Below are 16960 nucleotides of genomic sequence, written 5' to 3' on the forward strand. Positions count from 1 at the left end.
TACTCACAATAATGCTGTGAGGTGGATGTCCTTATTGTCTCCATTTTAAAGATAGGAAAACTAAAAAAAAAAAAAAAAAGATGTAAAAAAAAAAAGGGCTTCCCTGGTGGCGCAGTGGTTGGGAGTCCGCCTGTCAATGCAGGGGACACGGGTTCGTGCCCCGGTCCGGGAGGATCCCGCATGCCGCAGAGCGGCTGGGCCCGTGAGCCATGGCTGCTGAGCCTGCGCGTCCGGAGCCTGTGCTCCACAACGGGAGAGACCACAACAGTGAGAGGCCAGCCTACCGCAAAAAAAAAAAAAAAAAAAAAAAAAAGAAAAAAGATGTAAATATAGGAATACTGAGGCACAGAGAGGGTAAGTAACTTTATCCAAGTTCACACAGCTAATAAGTACTGGAACTAGGTTTGAACTCACACCATCTGACTCCAGAGTGTATGCTCCCAAGCAGTACACAATATTGACTCTCAAGGTGGCAGGGTCCCCTCAGAGTCCCAGAATTGCAGGAATGAAAAACCGAGGAAATAGAAGGGGTCACAGAGTTATACAGGTAAACCCCTACCTCTGAGGCACCATTCAAAATATTCTAGAATGAGGAGCACAGGTGTCCTTCTCTGTAAAATCACCACAGAACACTGCAACCTGTTTAAGAGAATATAAAATTGAGGTTGAAAATCAGGAGAAACTTGAGATGTAGTCAAGAGGAAATAGGTTTTTGTTTCAAAATGGTTTCAGGCTGTGGATTTTTATCTAGCCAAATAGGAAAAGAAAATAATATTGTTTAAAATAGGAGTAAGTGAAAACAAGATCAAAAAGCAGAAATGAGTTCTAAGAAGTAAACCATTTTACACCTAATACTAGAAAAATGTGCACTCTCACGTCCCTAACTTGTAAAGTTTTGGATACTGACAATAGAAGAAAAAAAAAAGAACAGAAAGAGAAAGGACCCACCAGAAGTATGCAGAACAAAATGTGTTAATATATTAATACAGCTCATCTCTCAGTGTTGGGATTATTTGGGACGGGTGAGTAGGGAGAAGTAGTATAAATTATGTATCAGGGAAAAAACCGCCATTATTTTCTTATCCAAAGAAGCTGGCAAAGCATCTGTTGTGCCTCTACAGAGACAGAAATGCTGATTGCGATTCTGAGCCTCTTGGCTCAGAACTAGTGTGGCCAGTTCTCTGGCCCCTCAGAGCTGTCCCTTCTTTCCCCCCATCTCCTACTCAGCATTTGCCTTCAATGTCACTTCTCACAGCTACCTTCCCTCTCTCAGAATCCTGTGTGTCTCTTCATACAACTAATCACAATTTGTAATAACTTACTTATTTGTGACTATTTAACACCTGTCTTCCCACTGGACCACAGGTTGGCAAATGACAGTCCATGGGCCAAATGTGGTCCACCAACTGTTTTTGTAAATAAAGTTTTATTGGAACACAGCTGCGATCACTCACTTACTTATGGTAGCTACTTTCACAGTACGACAGCAGAGTTGTATAGCTGCGACAGAGATATCATGGCCCACAAAGCCCGAAATATTTACCATTGAGCCCTTTACCAACAAGCTTGTCAACCCCTACACTAGACCATAAACTCTAAGAGGACAGGGTTGTGACTGACTGGTCTCCTAGGACCATGCAGAACATCTGGCATACAAAAGCTCTTACTAAATTTGCTGACTAAATAAACTTGGTAAACAGGGTAAGCAGTATGTGCCACTCGCTGTTCAGAGAACCTCACGTCTCTGTATTCATCGACTCCACTGTCCGCCAACCAAGGCAGTCCCACTTACTGTCCCCATGCCACTCATGCAAGAACAGAGGGAACCTGCTCGGGCTCACTCAGCCAGTAAAGGCAGCGCCAGGACTCAACCCCAGGCCATTCAGGTCCAGAGCCTGAGCTCCTGACCACAAGTCAGAGAAGATGGTCTTCTCATTCATACTTTCAGTAATTCCTTAGCTGCAGACGTAGAGGCTGGGCAGAGGGCCGCTGCTTCTGAGAGTGTCCTCTTTGGCTGCTGGCCATCACACATCACCTAACCACGGGCGGGCAATACCCAAAGGGGCTATGGATGCCGCCCGTCCTGCTCAGAGAGCACACACATCACCTGGTCCCATCCAGCAACACTGACGTTCTCCCTCCAGATAAGGCACACACTCAGACTCACTATTCCCATTTCATAAGTGAGGGAAATGAAGTTAATGGAGGTTAAGTAACTGGCCAAGGTCAAGTGTTAGTATGAGGCAGAGGTCAGCTGTGAACCCACAATCTTAATACCATCACGACTCCAACTCCTGGCTCAACAATGCTCCTCTGCCCCCCTCCAGGCTCCCACAGGAAGGCAGTTAAAGGGCATTTTCATTCTGCGCCAGGATAGCACGTCATTTCCATGCCTTATACGATACTGGGGAGAGAGAAACAACTCTGGAAAAAACCTCAACGTGACTTCACTGAATGATGTAACGCAGGAGCAAAACTGTCTGCAACTGAAGAAAGATGACCCTGGGATACATAATGATCCCAAGTCATCATAGGAAGGACAGTAAACTGCAGCTAGAGCCTCTGGCTTGTAAAACAACTCTCTTTGTGGCTAGACACAGCATAACAAAGTCCTCAGGCAGAGATGACATTTCAACTCAAAAGGAGAGGGGCTTCCCTGGTGGCGCAGTGGTTGAGAGTCCACCTGCCGATGCAGCGGACATGGGTTCGTGCCCCGGTCCGGGAAGATCCCACATGCCACGGTGCGGCTGGGCCCGTGAGCCATGGCCGCTGAGCCTGCGTGTCCGGAGCCTGTGCTCCCCAACGGGAGAGGCCACAACAGTGAGAGGCCCGCGTACCACAAAAAAAAAAAAAAGGAGAAGAGCTGGGTCTGTCTTCTAGCAGAAGATGGAGGAGGAAGTATTTACCCCAGTCCCTGACTTCAGTGACCTGGAACCAAGAACCTCACTCCCAACCCAGTGTTCTACAAAGGCACCAAGCTGCCTCCTCGACGATGAGGTCTCTTAAGCTCCTACTTTACCCAAAGGTACCCTTCTCATCGTTTCCCTGAAAGGCAGCATTGGTGTCACAGGATCCTGGCAAAGCCCCAGGTCAAAGAGGCCAAGTCCTCAAATTTAACTAATAGGGTGATTTCAAGTACTTCCCTCATCCCCCTCTCTAGTTCGAGCTCAAGGTCTTCATCAGTGAAAAACCAGGACAGCAGTATCCCCACCTCACAGTGTGGAATCCCTGCCCTTGCATCGGTACTGCACTACCAGAGATATTTTAGTCTAATGTACTGAAACCACCCTGTAATGTATTGATTATGAAACAAAATATAAAATTCTGTGCTCTCTTCTCCCCTCCCCAGACAGGATGGCAAGGGGAGAAAAGAGAGGTAGCAGGAGGTCTTCACAGCGGTACTGCTCAAAGCGTTATTGCTCTGCCCGGGAGCAAAGTTCAGAAACTGAAAACATGTACAATGAATGGACCGGGTAAGTTTGCACCTGTAGAGTTTAGTAATAAAACAACTGGACCTCGTGTTTTAAGCAACTTTGAGGGTTTCTATTCCATTTTGCAATTAATGCTCTATTGTATTTTACAAAAGTATTAGTCTGTGACAGATTGAAAATAAAAATAAAACTGGTCCTTCCCTACAGACTTTGAAAATAATTGCCAACAGCAAAACAGTTAAATGAAATTGAGCTTGTTTTCTGAAATGTGTGAATAGCTGCTCAAGCTCACTCCTAATATAAGAAATGCAAACTAAAAATATACCAAGACACCATTTTCTCCCCCACTGGCAAGGATAAAAAAGCTTTTGGAGAGCACCCGACTTTGGCAAGGCTGTGGGCTACGAGAGTCACACATATTGAGAGTGGAGGGCAATCTGGCAGTTACAAATGCATCAAAGTTACAAATGCAGATCCATTTCTAGGAAGTCAGCTGACAAGATACACCCCAAAGTATGCAAAATGATGTAGGGACAAAGTTGTTCCCTGCAGCCTTGTTTGTAAAAAACCGAAGACTGGAACACTGCCTTCAAGCCCATCAGTTCGGGGCTAGTTAAGTGAATTCAATATGTTCAGGCAACTGAATACTCTGCGGCCATAAAAAAAGAATGAGGATGCTCTGTACTTACTAGCACAGACCCAACCCCAAGATACTAAAAGCAAAGGGCAGATCAAGACTGTTCAGTATATGCTACAAGCACTGTTTGTGTTTTTAAAAACTAGGAGAGAAATATAAACATTCTTGCTTGGGTATGCATAAGATACCTCTGAAGAGAAGCAGAAGAAACAGCAAATACTGCTGGATGCCAGAGACAAGAATTGGATGGTGGGTATAATTGCAACATACATCCTTTTGTACAATCTAAAATTTCTACCATGTAACTCATCTTCACCTTTTCAAAAACTTTCTTTAAAAATTCTTTTAAAAAAGGAAGAAACTGAGCTTAGTCGCCTCACGTGTTTTTGTTAGGAATACCTAACTGTACACCAGATAACACAAGAGGGCATGTTTATGCTTATCAGATGACTGAAAATCGTTTACCACGTGATGTGCCCTCATCACCAGGAAAGGAAAAACACAGTATCCTGACTGATAATTACAGAAGCTTTGCCACACACCCTCAGTCCTGCGTCTTCCAACAACATCTCAGTCGGAAATCACAGCTTCTTCCTCCTTTTGTCCGCTCCACGCACTTCCCCTCCCCGGGCTTGTCTCAGATTGGAAGCCACAGTGAGCTTACAACATGCTAGCTTACCTTCTCAGCGCTGCTCACCAGGAGGAATGGCTCTCATACAGGCCCAGAGACCTAAACTCACCTGCCCAATGCCACAAAAGTGACAAAGTGGCAGGATCAAGATTGAAACCCGGGACCTCGGATCCCGAGATCAGGGCTCTTTCCACTACAGCCTTTGGACTCCTTTGCTAGTGGGAAGGAGGGGGCTCTAGAAGAAAACTGCAATAAAATGGCCAGGCACCGGGCTAAGCGCTAGACACAAATGATTCCACTTACGCCCCACAATGCCCCAGGGAGGGAAGTTCTCTCATCACCCACATGCCATGGATGAGAAGCAGAGTCTCTGAGAGGGTGGATGATGGCCAGCTCTCACATCCAACCAACCGGATCCCATCCACACGCTGACCTGCCTCGGGAGGAAGCGCGCCAGCCTGCAATCTGCAAACCAGTTTAACAGGGCTCCTCCAAGAGCCAGTTAGGTGAACCACCACAAAGAACCTCTTATCTGAGCCGATGTCTCCCGAACTGCAGACCATGAATGCCCAAGGGAGGGGAGATAATCTTAGGTGGCACGAATATGAACATTTTTAACTTTAGCAACTACGCTTTTGATATGTATTTAAAAAGCACATAACCAGCTCATCAAACCCGTTACTTCACAGATGTCATAGCACAGAATGAGGCCAAATTAAAACAAGCTGAACAGATTTAAGGACAACTACTAAATAAATAAGTTCAGGTGGTTCTGAGATATAATGAAAACCGTGGAGGACAACAAACTGACACTTGAGAATCACTGGTCTAAGGAAGTGGATCCGGTCCATGGCTTTTCTCTAGAGGAAGAGAAGCTTGGGAACTGAAAACTTGTATCTAAATGACAGTGTCCTGTGGTGGCCTAACCTTGGGTTGACCACAGGCCTAGTTTGCCCTGAATAGCTCTGATTACCCCTATAGATCAATGAGTATCAAATAATTGGTTTGAGCATGCCCCCTCTCACTTTAAGTGTCTGACCGGGGGAAGAAATTGGAGAGCTGACTGGGAGTGATGTGACCTCGTTCTAGCCCTTCACACAAGAAACAGTGAGAAGGGACACCCACTTCCCCAGCACCCGCAGTCAGAACCACACCATCTGATGAATTTTGCCTCTGCTCTTGCCCAACCTCCTTCCCCAATCCTATTTTTCCCCAAATGCCCACTAAATGTAGATGGCAGGTCAAAATGAAAGGATCCCATTGGCTCCTGCAATACCAACAGCTCTGTGCTTTGAACAAACTGAAGGAAAATGTTCATTCGCTAAAAGAGAATTATGAAAAAGTAATATGCGTGAGGGCATCACAGCTCACAAAACGCTTCCGCAGGCAAGATATCCTTTGATTCTCAAAAAAAAAAGCAGTGAGGAGGGTATTTCATCATGCCATTTTGTGTTGTAAAGAGATGGGGAAACAGGCCCTGAGATTTACCAAGCAGGATTTTAAACCCCAAACTGCTCCACTTTAGAGCTGTATGGAAAAAAGAAATTGTTTTCCTTTTCTCCCTAGGGTCTTAAGTGTGCTCCCCAAACCAGGAGCACCTGGTCACGAGAGAGGATGCTAGAAAGGCAAAATCTCAGCCCCACTCCTGACCTACTGAATCAGAATCTGCATTTTAACGAGATCCCCAGGTAACTCCTGCAGACAAGACAATTTGGGGAGGGATTTCCCTGGCGGTCCAATAGTTATGACTCCATGCTTCCACTGCAGGGAGCACAGGTTTGACCCCTGGCCAGAGAACTAAGATCCTGCATGCTGCACGGCATGACAGGGGAAAAAAAAAAAAAAGACAAGACAATTTGAGGAGCACTGCTTTACTGCAAGGCAATCCTTCCATTCTCCCATGCTACATCTCTTCATTCATTTATCCAATAATTATTTACTGTGAATCGACCACACTGTGCTGACTGCTGGGAAATCCCCAGTGAATAAGATAAACGTAGCTCCTGCCCTCGTGGGGTTGCCAGTCTAACACAGTGGTTTTTTTCAACCTTGGGTGCTGATCAGAATCAAGGGTGGCACTTAAGGAAAAAATGAAGGTGCCTAAAACCCACTCCAGACCTACCTACACCTCCATACAGTCAGAAACTGAGGCTGAAGCCCTAGATGCTGCTTATCAGACAAGCTCCAATTCATGCAACTACCATGGAGAACGATTTGACAATACCTAGGGAAGCTGCGGGCGAGCATATACTAAGAGCAGCATTTCCACTTCCTGGACTATATCCTGGAGAAATGGAGGCATGTATGCAAAGAAGACAGGAACAAGAACATTCACTGCAGCACTGTTTCCAGACAGAATATTCTGGAAACTATCCAACTGTCCCTAAATAAGGGAATGAATAAGTAAACCATGGTGAAGTCAAAAAATACTGTTAAGGAGCTCTTAGAATGAATAAATAGAAAATAAATCGATGTATATGTGTCAACATATTCTCTAATATAATTCTTGAGTGAAAAGATAGTCACAAAGGCTACACAGTTTTACACACACAGATATACTGCTTACGGATTCATAAATAGAAGTATAAAGACATGCATGGTAAACACATACCATCTTCAGGAAAATGGTCAGTTCTAGGAGGAGGGGATAGGAAAGAGATAGGGGTGGTTAGTGGTTTTTTTAAGCTAGCATATCTAAAAAATGATCTTAACCAAATATGATTAAAGTATAAGTCTGTTAAATCTGAAGGGTTGGCGTTTGGGTATATAACATATATTAAACTACATTCTTTTTTTCCATACTTTTTTGGGTGCTAATGTTTTGTGATTTAACTTCTTTAAAATTACTTTCAAAAGCTTCACAGGGGATGTGATATATAGCCAGGGCTGGGAATCCCTGTTATAGGAACATAAAGCAATAAAACTCTACTATTTAATATCAGGAAATACATCTACAGAATGGCAACGATCTATAGCTCTTGAAGTTAAATTACTACCTTAAATAATTTTATATAGATTTAAAAAAACCTTTCACATGGAAGATAATTTTTATAGGCTATATATTTTTTTTAGGAGGCCAAGGTTATTACCCAAGGAAAGCAACATTTCTCAAACTGTGATCCTTAGCTCACCTGCAACAGAAGGAAGCGGGAGTGAGAAGAGGAGGGAATATTTATTAAAATGCAGATTCCAGGTTTCCTGCCTTAGACCTACTTAATCAAAATCTCTGAGGGCAGAAGCCCAGAGGCTGAATTTTTAATAAAAGAATGCACCTGTGGGCACAATTCTTTCGTACACCGAAGAACCACACAAGTATATTTTTTAAGTTAATGTTACTCATATTTTTAAAACCATACGTGTCTGCATTCAATAAGGTGACATTCATCATACTCTGAAAATTAAAATAAAGCACAGGGAATGTTTTCTAAATACTTAAGATCATAATTCCACAAGTACATTCAAGCAGATCCTGATAAAAACTGGTTTCCTGCACAGTGTATCTAACCTGAAGGACAAAGAAATGTATTTCAGGAAGAAGAACATAACTTCACGTTGCCTTTCTAAAAGAACTTCAAAAAGCAACTGGGTAAACAAAGCTCCACAGGTCCAGCCTTGCTGCTATTCTCACCGGAAGAGGCCCCAGACACGATTTTCACCAAAGCCAAATTCGATTAAACAAGGCATGAACGATGTAACTTGAACTGAGGCCTGGCTAGCACAGTAAAAGATCCCAAATTTCCTCTCAACACTCAAGACTATCTTCTCCATTCTAGTCTATAATCCTTTTGCTACATTTTCCCCACCTTGTTATCATGTCCTCAGCCTCTATCTTCCATTCCATCCTTATCTTGCTTGACTTTTTCTTTGGTCTCCCTGATGCTCCCCTTCATTTTCCTTTTCCCTACGTGCAGACAAAACCAACACCGCAATCCTGACCTTCAAGCCCTAGAAAACTGCTCTCGAGTCCCTGGATTCGAGCCCCTGGATTTAAAACAACCCAGGGCTTCCCTGGGAGCGCAGAGGTTAAGAATCCACCTGCCAATGCAGGGGTTTGAGTCCTGGGCCGGGAAGATCCCACATGCTATGGAGCATCTAAGCCCGTGTGCCACAACTACTGAGCCCAAGCACCACAGCTACTGAAGCCTGCACACCTAGAGCCCGTGCTCCGCAACAAGGGAAGCCGCCGCAATGAGAAGCCCATGCACCACAACGAAAAGTAGCCCCCGCTCTCAGCAACTAGAGAAAGCCCGCGTGCAGCAACAAGGACCCAACACAGCCAAAAATAAATAAATAAAAATTAAAAATAGTAATAATAATAAAACAACCCAGCACAGGGACTTCTCTCGAGGTCCAGTGGTTAGGACTCGGCGTTCCCACCGCCAGGAGCCCAGGTTCAATCCCTGGTCAGGGAACTAAGATCCCACAAGCCGTGTGGTGCGGCTGAAAAAGAAAAAAGAAAAGAAAAAAGAGAGAGAAAAAAAAAAACAGCACAAAGGGTGGGGGGGGGTAAATTAGGAGTTTGGGGTTAACATATACACACTACTGTATATAAAATAGATCACCAAGAAGGACCTCCTGTGTAGCACAGGGAACTCTACTCAATATCTTGTAACAACCTATAATGGAAAAGAATCTAAAATATATATATATATGTGTGTATAACTGAAACATTTTGCTGTACACCTGAAATTGACACAACATTGTAAATCAACTATACCTCAAGAAAAAGTTTTTTTTTAAATAAAATTAAAAAATAAAAACAACCCAGCAGGGATGAAGGGAGAGAGTGGCATGGACATATATAACACTACCAAATGTAAAACAGATAGCTAGTGGGAAGCAGCCGCATAGCACAGGGAGATCAGCTGGGTGCTTTGTGACCACCTAGAGGGGTGGGATAGGGAGGGTGGGAGGGAGGGAGACGCAAGAAGGAGGAGATATGGGGATATATGTATATGTATAGCTGACTCACTTTGTTATAAAGCAGAAAGTAACACACCATTGTAAAGCAATTATACTCCAATAAAGATGTAAAAAAAAATTAATAATAAAAGAAAGAAAAAAAACAACCCAGCAGGGCTTCCCTGGTGGCGCAGTGGTTGAGAGTCTGCCTGCCAATGCAGGGGACACGGGTTCGAGCCCTGGTCCAGGAAGATCCCACGTGCCGCGGACCAACTAGGCCCGTGAGCCACAACTACTGAGCCTGCGCGTCCGGAGCCTGTGCTCCGCAACAAGAGAGGCTGCGACAGTGAGAGGCCCGTGCACCGCGATGAAGAGTGGCCCTGGCTCGCCGCAACTAGAGAAGCCCTCGCACAGAAATGAAGATGCAACACAGCAAAAATAAATAAATTAATTAATAAACTCCTACCCCCAACATCTTCTTAAAAAAAAAAAAAAACCCAGCAAAATAAACACATGAAAAGATGTTCAGCCTCACTAGAAAACAAGAAATTGCAAATTTTAAACCACAAAGATATCATTTCACACCCATCAGACTGGCAAAACATTAAGTCTAACAATACTGAGTGTCTGCAAGCATGTGGAGCAACTGAAACTCCCAAACCTGCTGGCTGGAATGCAAATTGGAGAGAAATAAGGCAATATATTAGAGTCAAAGATGCCCATTTCCTTTGACCCAGCCATTTCCCTTCTAGGTATGCACCACAGAGAAACTCTAAACAGATGCACAGGGAGACAGGTTCAAAACTGACAGGTTCAGGGCACACACACACAGAATTCTAATCCAACAATAAAATGAATTAATATATTGTAGCACATTCATGTGATGGAATATTATACAGCAGCTAAAATAACCCAGAATTACATGTATTTGCATGGATAAACCTCAAAATCATTATTTAAACAAAAGCTAACAAATTGTTAAGCATTACAAACATGAGAAAGCAATACTCAAATCTGGTTTATGAAGACCTACATATCTAGTAAAGGTATAAAAACATGTGATAAACACCAAATTCAGAATAGTGGTCATTGTCTGGTGGGAAGGGAATGAGATGGGGAAAGGTTCACTTGTATTTGTAATATTTTATTTCTTCACAGGATGGAAGATACTGGGTGTTCACTCTTATCAGTCTCCATATTTTTCTGTATGCCTGAAATTTATCACCACCTAGAAAAAGGGTCCCAAGTCTGAGCTACTTGAAAGCATTTGGGGGTTCTGAGAGTGGAATCAGAACTTGATGGGGACTTCCCTGGTGGTCCGGTGGCTGAGACTCCGCACTCCCAACTCAGGGGGCCCGGCTTCGATCCCTGATCAGGGAGCTAGATCCCGCGTGCCGCAACCAAGACCAGGCGCAGCTAAATAAATACTTTTTTTTTTTTAAAAGAATCTGATGGGCAGGAGGAAGGCTGAACCTACAAATGGAAAGCTCAGAGAACCAACAGGGTTCCCCTCTCACTCTTCAAACTACCCATGGCAAATAATCATTCTCAGAATTGTGGTAAAATTCCATGTAGAGGACTTACGACATCCCCAAAATTCGAAGCCACAATCCCAGAACAGAAATATTCCAAAAAGCCTTTAGTGCCTGGGTTGGTTGCTGACACAGAATTTATTTGCCTCAAGAAACGTTTTTGCTGGTTCATTTTGGGGTGGCCTATTCTCTTTAAAGATCAGCAAGGCCTTTCAAACCCTTAGACTAGGATTTGGTTCCACCACAACTGAAGGTTTATTGTAAGAAGTTACATTAAAATATTTAGGCCAGAAAAGTTAACTAGACTAAAAGACACCATTTTTTTACATCTCTCCCAATCAATTTGCTTTGGGCTGGCTCCGTGGGTAGGCCAGAGATAAAACCACCAAGAGATACCTTTCTGATGATACCACAGAATTAAATACCATCATAAAACCTCAACTCATTCAAACTAACTAGACAGACTGGGGCAGCGGGGAGAGGGAGGGGGAAGATGTGAACTAGACAATCTTCTCTTAATTGCTCAAGAGAATCAAAACTGAAAATTACTTTCAGTTACAACCCAAACACACCAAAATTCCACATTAATGAAAAATAAATAAATAGGTTTTATTGTTTGGGTGAACTGGAACACACATAGTTGATATCCAGAAAATGGTATCACATTAATTCTAACTAAATATTGTCATTCAGCTTTGTTTTCCCTTACGATTCCAAGAAAAACAAAGAAGAATCTGTAGACCTAATTGTCAGGTCCTAACCCAACACAAACTCCTCCATATTAGATCTGAGAGGCCAGAAGAACAGAGTTTTTCTTTAAACATTAACCCATACCACCTCAGGCTGCAATTTCTAAATCTGACAAGTATCAGTGGAGACGCTCACACATGACCTTAACCTCTCCGAGCTGACATATTAAATTCAACTTACAATTTCCAATTATCTTTGACAACGGGAAGGAGTAACAGTAATAGAGGAAGAAGCAAGTTATCTCTTCCAAATTTTGAGATTTACATATTTTTAAATAACTTAAAATTTTTTTTCAACTATTCTCAAAACACTTGCCTCAAATAAGTAACTGACTTACCAACATAAAGTGATCTCTATAAAAATCCTCTAGCGTTGTTACAAATGTTTACTAATTTTACTTCCCCTTCATATCAAGGTGACTTCATCTATGTACAAGAATTCAAATCTGGCACTCACAGTGGTGTCCAATAATATCCTGGGGTTGTTCAATGAATGCTGAAATGGTAATATCTGGTAAATTCAATACAGTTTTAAACAAAGTAGTTAGCCACTCAAGTAAAGACTCCAGAAACTACGACTCACTAAGAAGTTTCTGACAACCAAAAAAATATATATCAGTTTTACAAGCTGAGGAAAAAACTAAGGTCCCAAGAAATATAACAATTTGTCCAGAGGCACCATTAGACTCAGGCTTAGCTGGAGAGACACTCAATGGCACAGATTCCAGTTCTAAGTTACGCTGACTATAATCATGTTCTCATACCAAATAAAAACAATAGTCAAACTTGAGTCAAATGCAAATTGTATTACAGAAACATCCTGCTGTGTTCATCAGTCCACTGAATCGCTTCTGAGATTTTGTTCAACCTTTAACCCTGTGGATACCACACTGCATTGAAATTGTTTCATCTTTACCAATGTTTTACCCACAAGGTAAGAAACCACTGAGCTCCTTGGGGACAGGGACTCACCTCATTCAATTAAGCACCTGCACATAATATGTGCCAACACTAACATAAAGGTCCTCAACAGATGGCCATTTTCAGGAACAAAATGTAATCTATTTGACACACAGCATTTCTTCCATGGCACAACTTACAGCGCTATTAACAAGTGAAATTAAGATTTGATGATTTAGGCCAATTTGCATCAGTACCAGTCACATTTCTAGAGGGCACATTTGGTTTCTCCTAACAAATGCTTCCTCTTTAGAAAATTCCTCAGGCTCTTCAAACAGAAAATCTACCCCCAAAAAACCTTCCATTTGTAGGGCCATAAAAATATGTAGGAAGTTAAATCCATTGGTCTGGACAAAAGTCACAAGATTATCAACAAGGAACATTTCCTTATGCTTGGTAGCAGCTAGTACATTTTAAAAATTACAACACACCAGCCAAACAAGCTTTACTATCTCTGAACCAGACACGCTGTGTGGCTAAGCTGACAAGCCCTAAGCAAGTTGATCAAGAATCACTATGGCAAAAAAATAAAAAAAAAAAAAAAAAGAATCACTATGGCAGGAATTCACACGAAGTGAAATTAAAACAAATGGGAACTCGCATTAAACTGCCAATGGAATATAAAACTTCAGTGGGGTAGGGGACAAGTGGGGGGATGTGAATATTTTCCACAACCCCTGTATCTAAAACTGGCACAAGAAGTGTGGGGAAAAGAGAAGGTGTTTATTTTTCAATCACACAAAGGATTTGCTACAAGGTTTTTCCTGCTCTGCTGGGTCCTTTCTTGTCCGCTGGATGAAACAAATCCACTTCTCAATGCTAGGTCGGTTTGTACAAGTCTTACCTAGAAGGATGGTATCTTTTAACACTCTTTCTGGACACACATCAGCCTGTTTAAAATAAGCCAAATGACCTGCTTAAAAAAAAAAAACCTGCCACTCGTTCTAACTACGACTCAGACCAGCTGGGACCAAATGGAGTTGGGAGTGGGAAGGATCAGTAAGAGCCCCAGAGAGAAATGAAACAGTGAGGAGAGACCCATAGAAAACCTACCTGGAAACAATGCATCATCAAGTGAAGAATCTAAAGAGAAGTCCAATGAAAAACGTATGTTTGATCAAGCGAAAAGACAGCAGTCTCCTCATCACGGAGCCTCCTCTGTGGGAAGCAAGACTGGGAGGGGCCACGATGACCTGAGCAGCCTTTTATAAGGGGCGGAGTTAAGGATTCCCGTCCCAGCCTCCCTATACTGCAGTCAGCTTGGTTTGCATAAATGAACATGTGGGTTATCTTAGTGGCTGCTTCCATCAGGTACAAGAAGACATCAAACCCATTGTCCTTTAAACCACTGAAGATGACATAATAACGAGAAAGATGTTGATAACAACTAACACTCAATGAGTACTTGCTACATACTAGGCTCAGTAACTCATTTAATACAACAGTCCCATGAGGTAGGAACCATTATCATCCCCTTCTTATAGATAAGGAAAGTAGTAGAGAGAGCAACTTGTTCAAGGACGAAAAGCTAGTATATGTTAGAAGCAGGTCACTGAACCCAGGAAGTCTGACTTTAGAGCCCAAGCTCTTCATATCTCTTACTCCAGGCACAGTGTCCATATAGAAACTAGAAACGTAAGACTCCCTAGTTATGAATTATTGGTTCCTCACCTCACCTGGGTGATGACCCTAAATTTGGGGCCTTTTTAGGGACTCCATATGAGGTGCCAACTTTCCAGACACAGTGCTAGCCCGCTCCTCTCATGTCCTCCCTGCAGCTTGCCTCCCTGGCCAAGTTTCACTGGAAACAGGTTGTGACATTCTACTCAGGTGTGCCAAGAAGCCCCAACTGCACTGAGGGCCAAAAAAAAAAAAAAAAAAAGCAGGGGACTAACTTCATCTTGGGACATGCTAGCTCTCAAGTTTCCAGCCTGCTTCAATACAGAGAGGTGTTGCCACACACACAAGCAGGACAGGAACACCACCAAGAGCTTCACTGCCCTGTAAGCCCGAGGCCACCCCAGCAGGCACGAAAGAGAGTATTGGAGATGCTCTGGTTTCAGAGTTCCCCTCAGGAGCTGGTCTTAGCAGACAGAGAGATGGAGATGAAAGGCATCATCTTTTCACTGCACCAAGCGACATTAATGCCACTCGACAGGAAGGAGCAGAAGACCTGTCTCTGTGTGGAGAAGGAAGGAAGAGAGGAAATGTAAACGTGCCAGGAGCCACTCACCACATCTGGTCCTGCACCAGTATCTTTGCAGCTATCACTCTGGGAAGGCCCAGCAACTGCTCTGCCGACCACAGCGGTAGCCGCGTCCAACGGTGCTGAAAACTGAAGCCAGCACCAGTGGGTCTTGGTTCCACCCCTGAGCTAACACATGGCTCCTTAATGCTCCTTTCCCATGTGTTAATCTTGCAACAGAATGTGGGACAGAAGATTTATAAAGCTGGGTGATGGGGGAAGGGCAGCCAGATCACCTTACTCCCAGGCTTCTCAATCAAGCCTCCTCAGATTCCCTTTAGTGGCCTGTATTATTAGCTTCAAGGGAGGTTCCCCCAAACTGGCATTAAAAGAGCATGTGTTCCACTCAGCTGGGGGGAGGGGAGACTTGATGCGGGGCGGGGGAACCCTGGAGAGCTAAGGCAAAGCACACACTCTCTCATCCTGCACAGGAAGGCAATGCCTTACTCCAGGGAGCGAGCTGTGCTCTCCAAGGCTCTGACAAGTAGAGGTACCAGAAGGATGCACCCTGGGGACCCAAGGGCTGGAGGCTGTTCCTGCAGAAAATGAAAACGAAGGGAAAGCAATGGGAGAAACCCAAGTTAAAGTGATCACCACGTCATGGACCCAGTCCAAATTGGAGCCCAGCGAGGTCCCCTTGCGGTGTCCACGCCCACCAGTCCGCGCTTAGGTCTACAGTGGATCAGGCAGGATAATCCTGGAGACCAATTCCACGCCCCCAGCCGGCCCCACCCTTAGGGCCTCTAATTGTTACTAACTTATAACCTTGTCCCCCTTTAACAGAGGGGAAAACTGAGGCATCCAAAGCAAATGCCATGCTTTCCTAAACCAGGTAGAAGTTCACTTCCCTAACCACAATTTTGCACTTTTTTACAGCTCTATCACATTTCAGATTTCACCAGATACACCTACTGCCTCTGCAAAGTGATAAATACAGTTTAAGGAGTGAACTAAAAAATGAGATGAGGGCGGTCAGGGAGTCCGGCAGGGCTTATCTGTGGCAAGGACAGGATGGGTGCCCCCCCCCACCAGCTTCTCCTCCAACCCGGTCCCCCGGGACGTCCGGGTTCTGCCTCCCCCCCAAGACGCTTCCACCGCAACCCGAGGGCGGAGGCGCAGCGGCTCGGCCCGGGGACCGGCAAGCGGGGTCCCTGGTCCCGGGGCCGAGAAGGGGGCGGGGGGCTCGGGGCCGCGACCGGCCCGCCCTGCCCGGTGGCCGGGAACTTCTGGCGGCGCCGCGCCGCCCCCGCCGTCCCCACCCCCACCGGCCGCCGGGCGGGCGTGCTACTCGGGTTTCCCTTTCTTCGCCTCGCCGCGCCTGGGGCGCGACCCCCGAGGCGGCGGCGGCGGCGGCGGCGGCCACTCACCATATTACAGATGGAGGCGATGTTTCGGACAGTCATTAGTCTAAAGGTTACAGCGATCCCGCACCGCCATCTTTACAAGGTGAAAACAGGACCGGCCATGGTGAAGCGCTCGCGGGGAGGCCGGGCGCGGCGAAGGCGGCGGCGGCGGCGGCGGCGGGGAGGCGGCCTGGGGTCCGGCTTTCAGTTTGGCTGGGAGAGGGAGGCCGGGAGGGAGAAGAGGAGGAGGGGAGGGCGGGGAAGGCGGGAGGCGGGAGGGAGAGCGGAGGGGCGGGGAGTGGCGGAGAGTGGCGGAGCGAGGGAGCCTGGGCCGCGGCCGGCGGCGCCGGGAGGAGGGGCGGTCCGAGCGCCGCGTGCAGCCCGCGCCCCGAGCGCTCCCGCCGCGCGCCCGGCCTCGACCCAGCCCCGACCCGGACCCGGCCCGGGTCCCCGCGGCTCCTCCTCCCTCCTCCGCCCGCCCGCGCCCCCGGCCACCCCGGCTCGGCCTTTTTTCTTTTTCTCTTCTGATG

At 45.3% G+C, this 16960-nt stretch overlaps 1 protein-coding gene across 3 annotated transcripts in view; it reads right to left on the reverse strand.

The window, feature by feature from the left end:
* USP46 (ubiquitin specific peptidase 46) overlaps positions 1-16668 on the reverse strand; it is an 81571-nt gene extending 64903 nt beyond the window's left edge. The window contains exon 1 of one of the 3 annotated variants that reach the window (XM_022564376.3): positions 16455-16666. In XM_022564376.3, the coding sequence (XP_022420084.1) occupies positions 16455-16490 (36 nt within the window). In that variant the 5' untranslated portion in view covers positions 16491-16666. Of the gene's footprint in view, positions 1-13895; positions 16206-16454 lie in introns of those variants that run through there. The other 2 variants (XM_022564366.3, XM_022564385.3) reach the window with 2 other exon arrangements.
* Between the last annotated feature and the right edge of the window lie 292 nt (positions 16669-16960).

Source organism: Delphinapterus leucas, chromosome 5, assembly GCF_059928025.1.
Source record: "Delphinapterus leucas isolate spDelLeu-1000000601 "Yukka" chromosome 5, BTC_Dleu_Yukka2, whole genome shotgun sequence".
Lineage (NCBI taxonomy): Eukaryota > Metazoa > Chordata > Mammalia > Artiodactyla > Monodontidae > Delphinapterus > Delphinapterus leucas.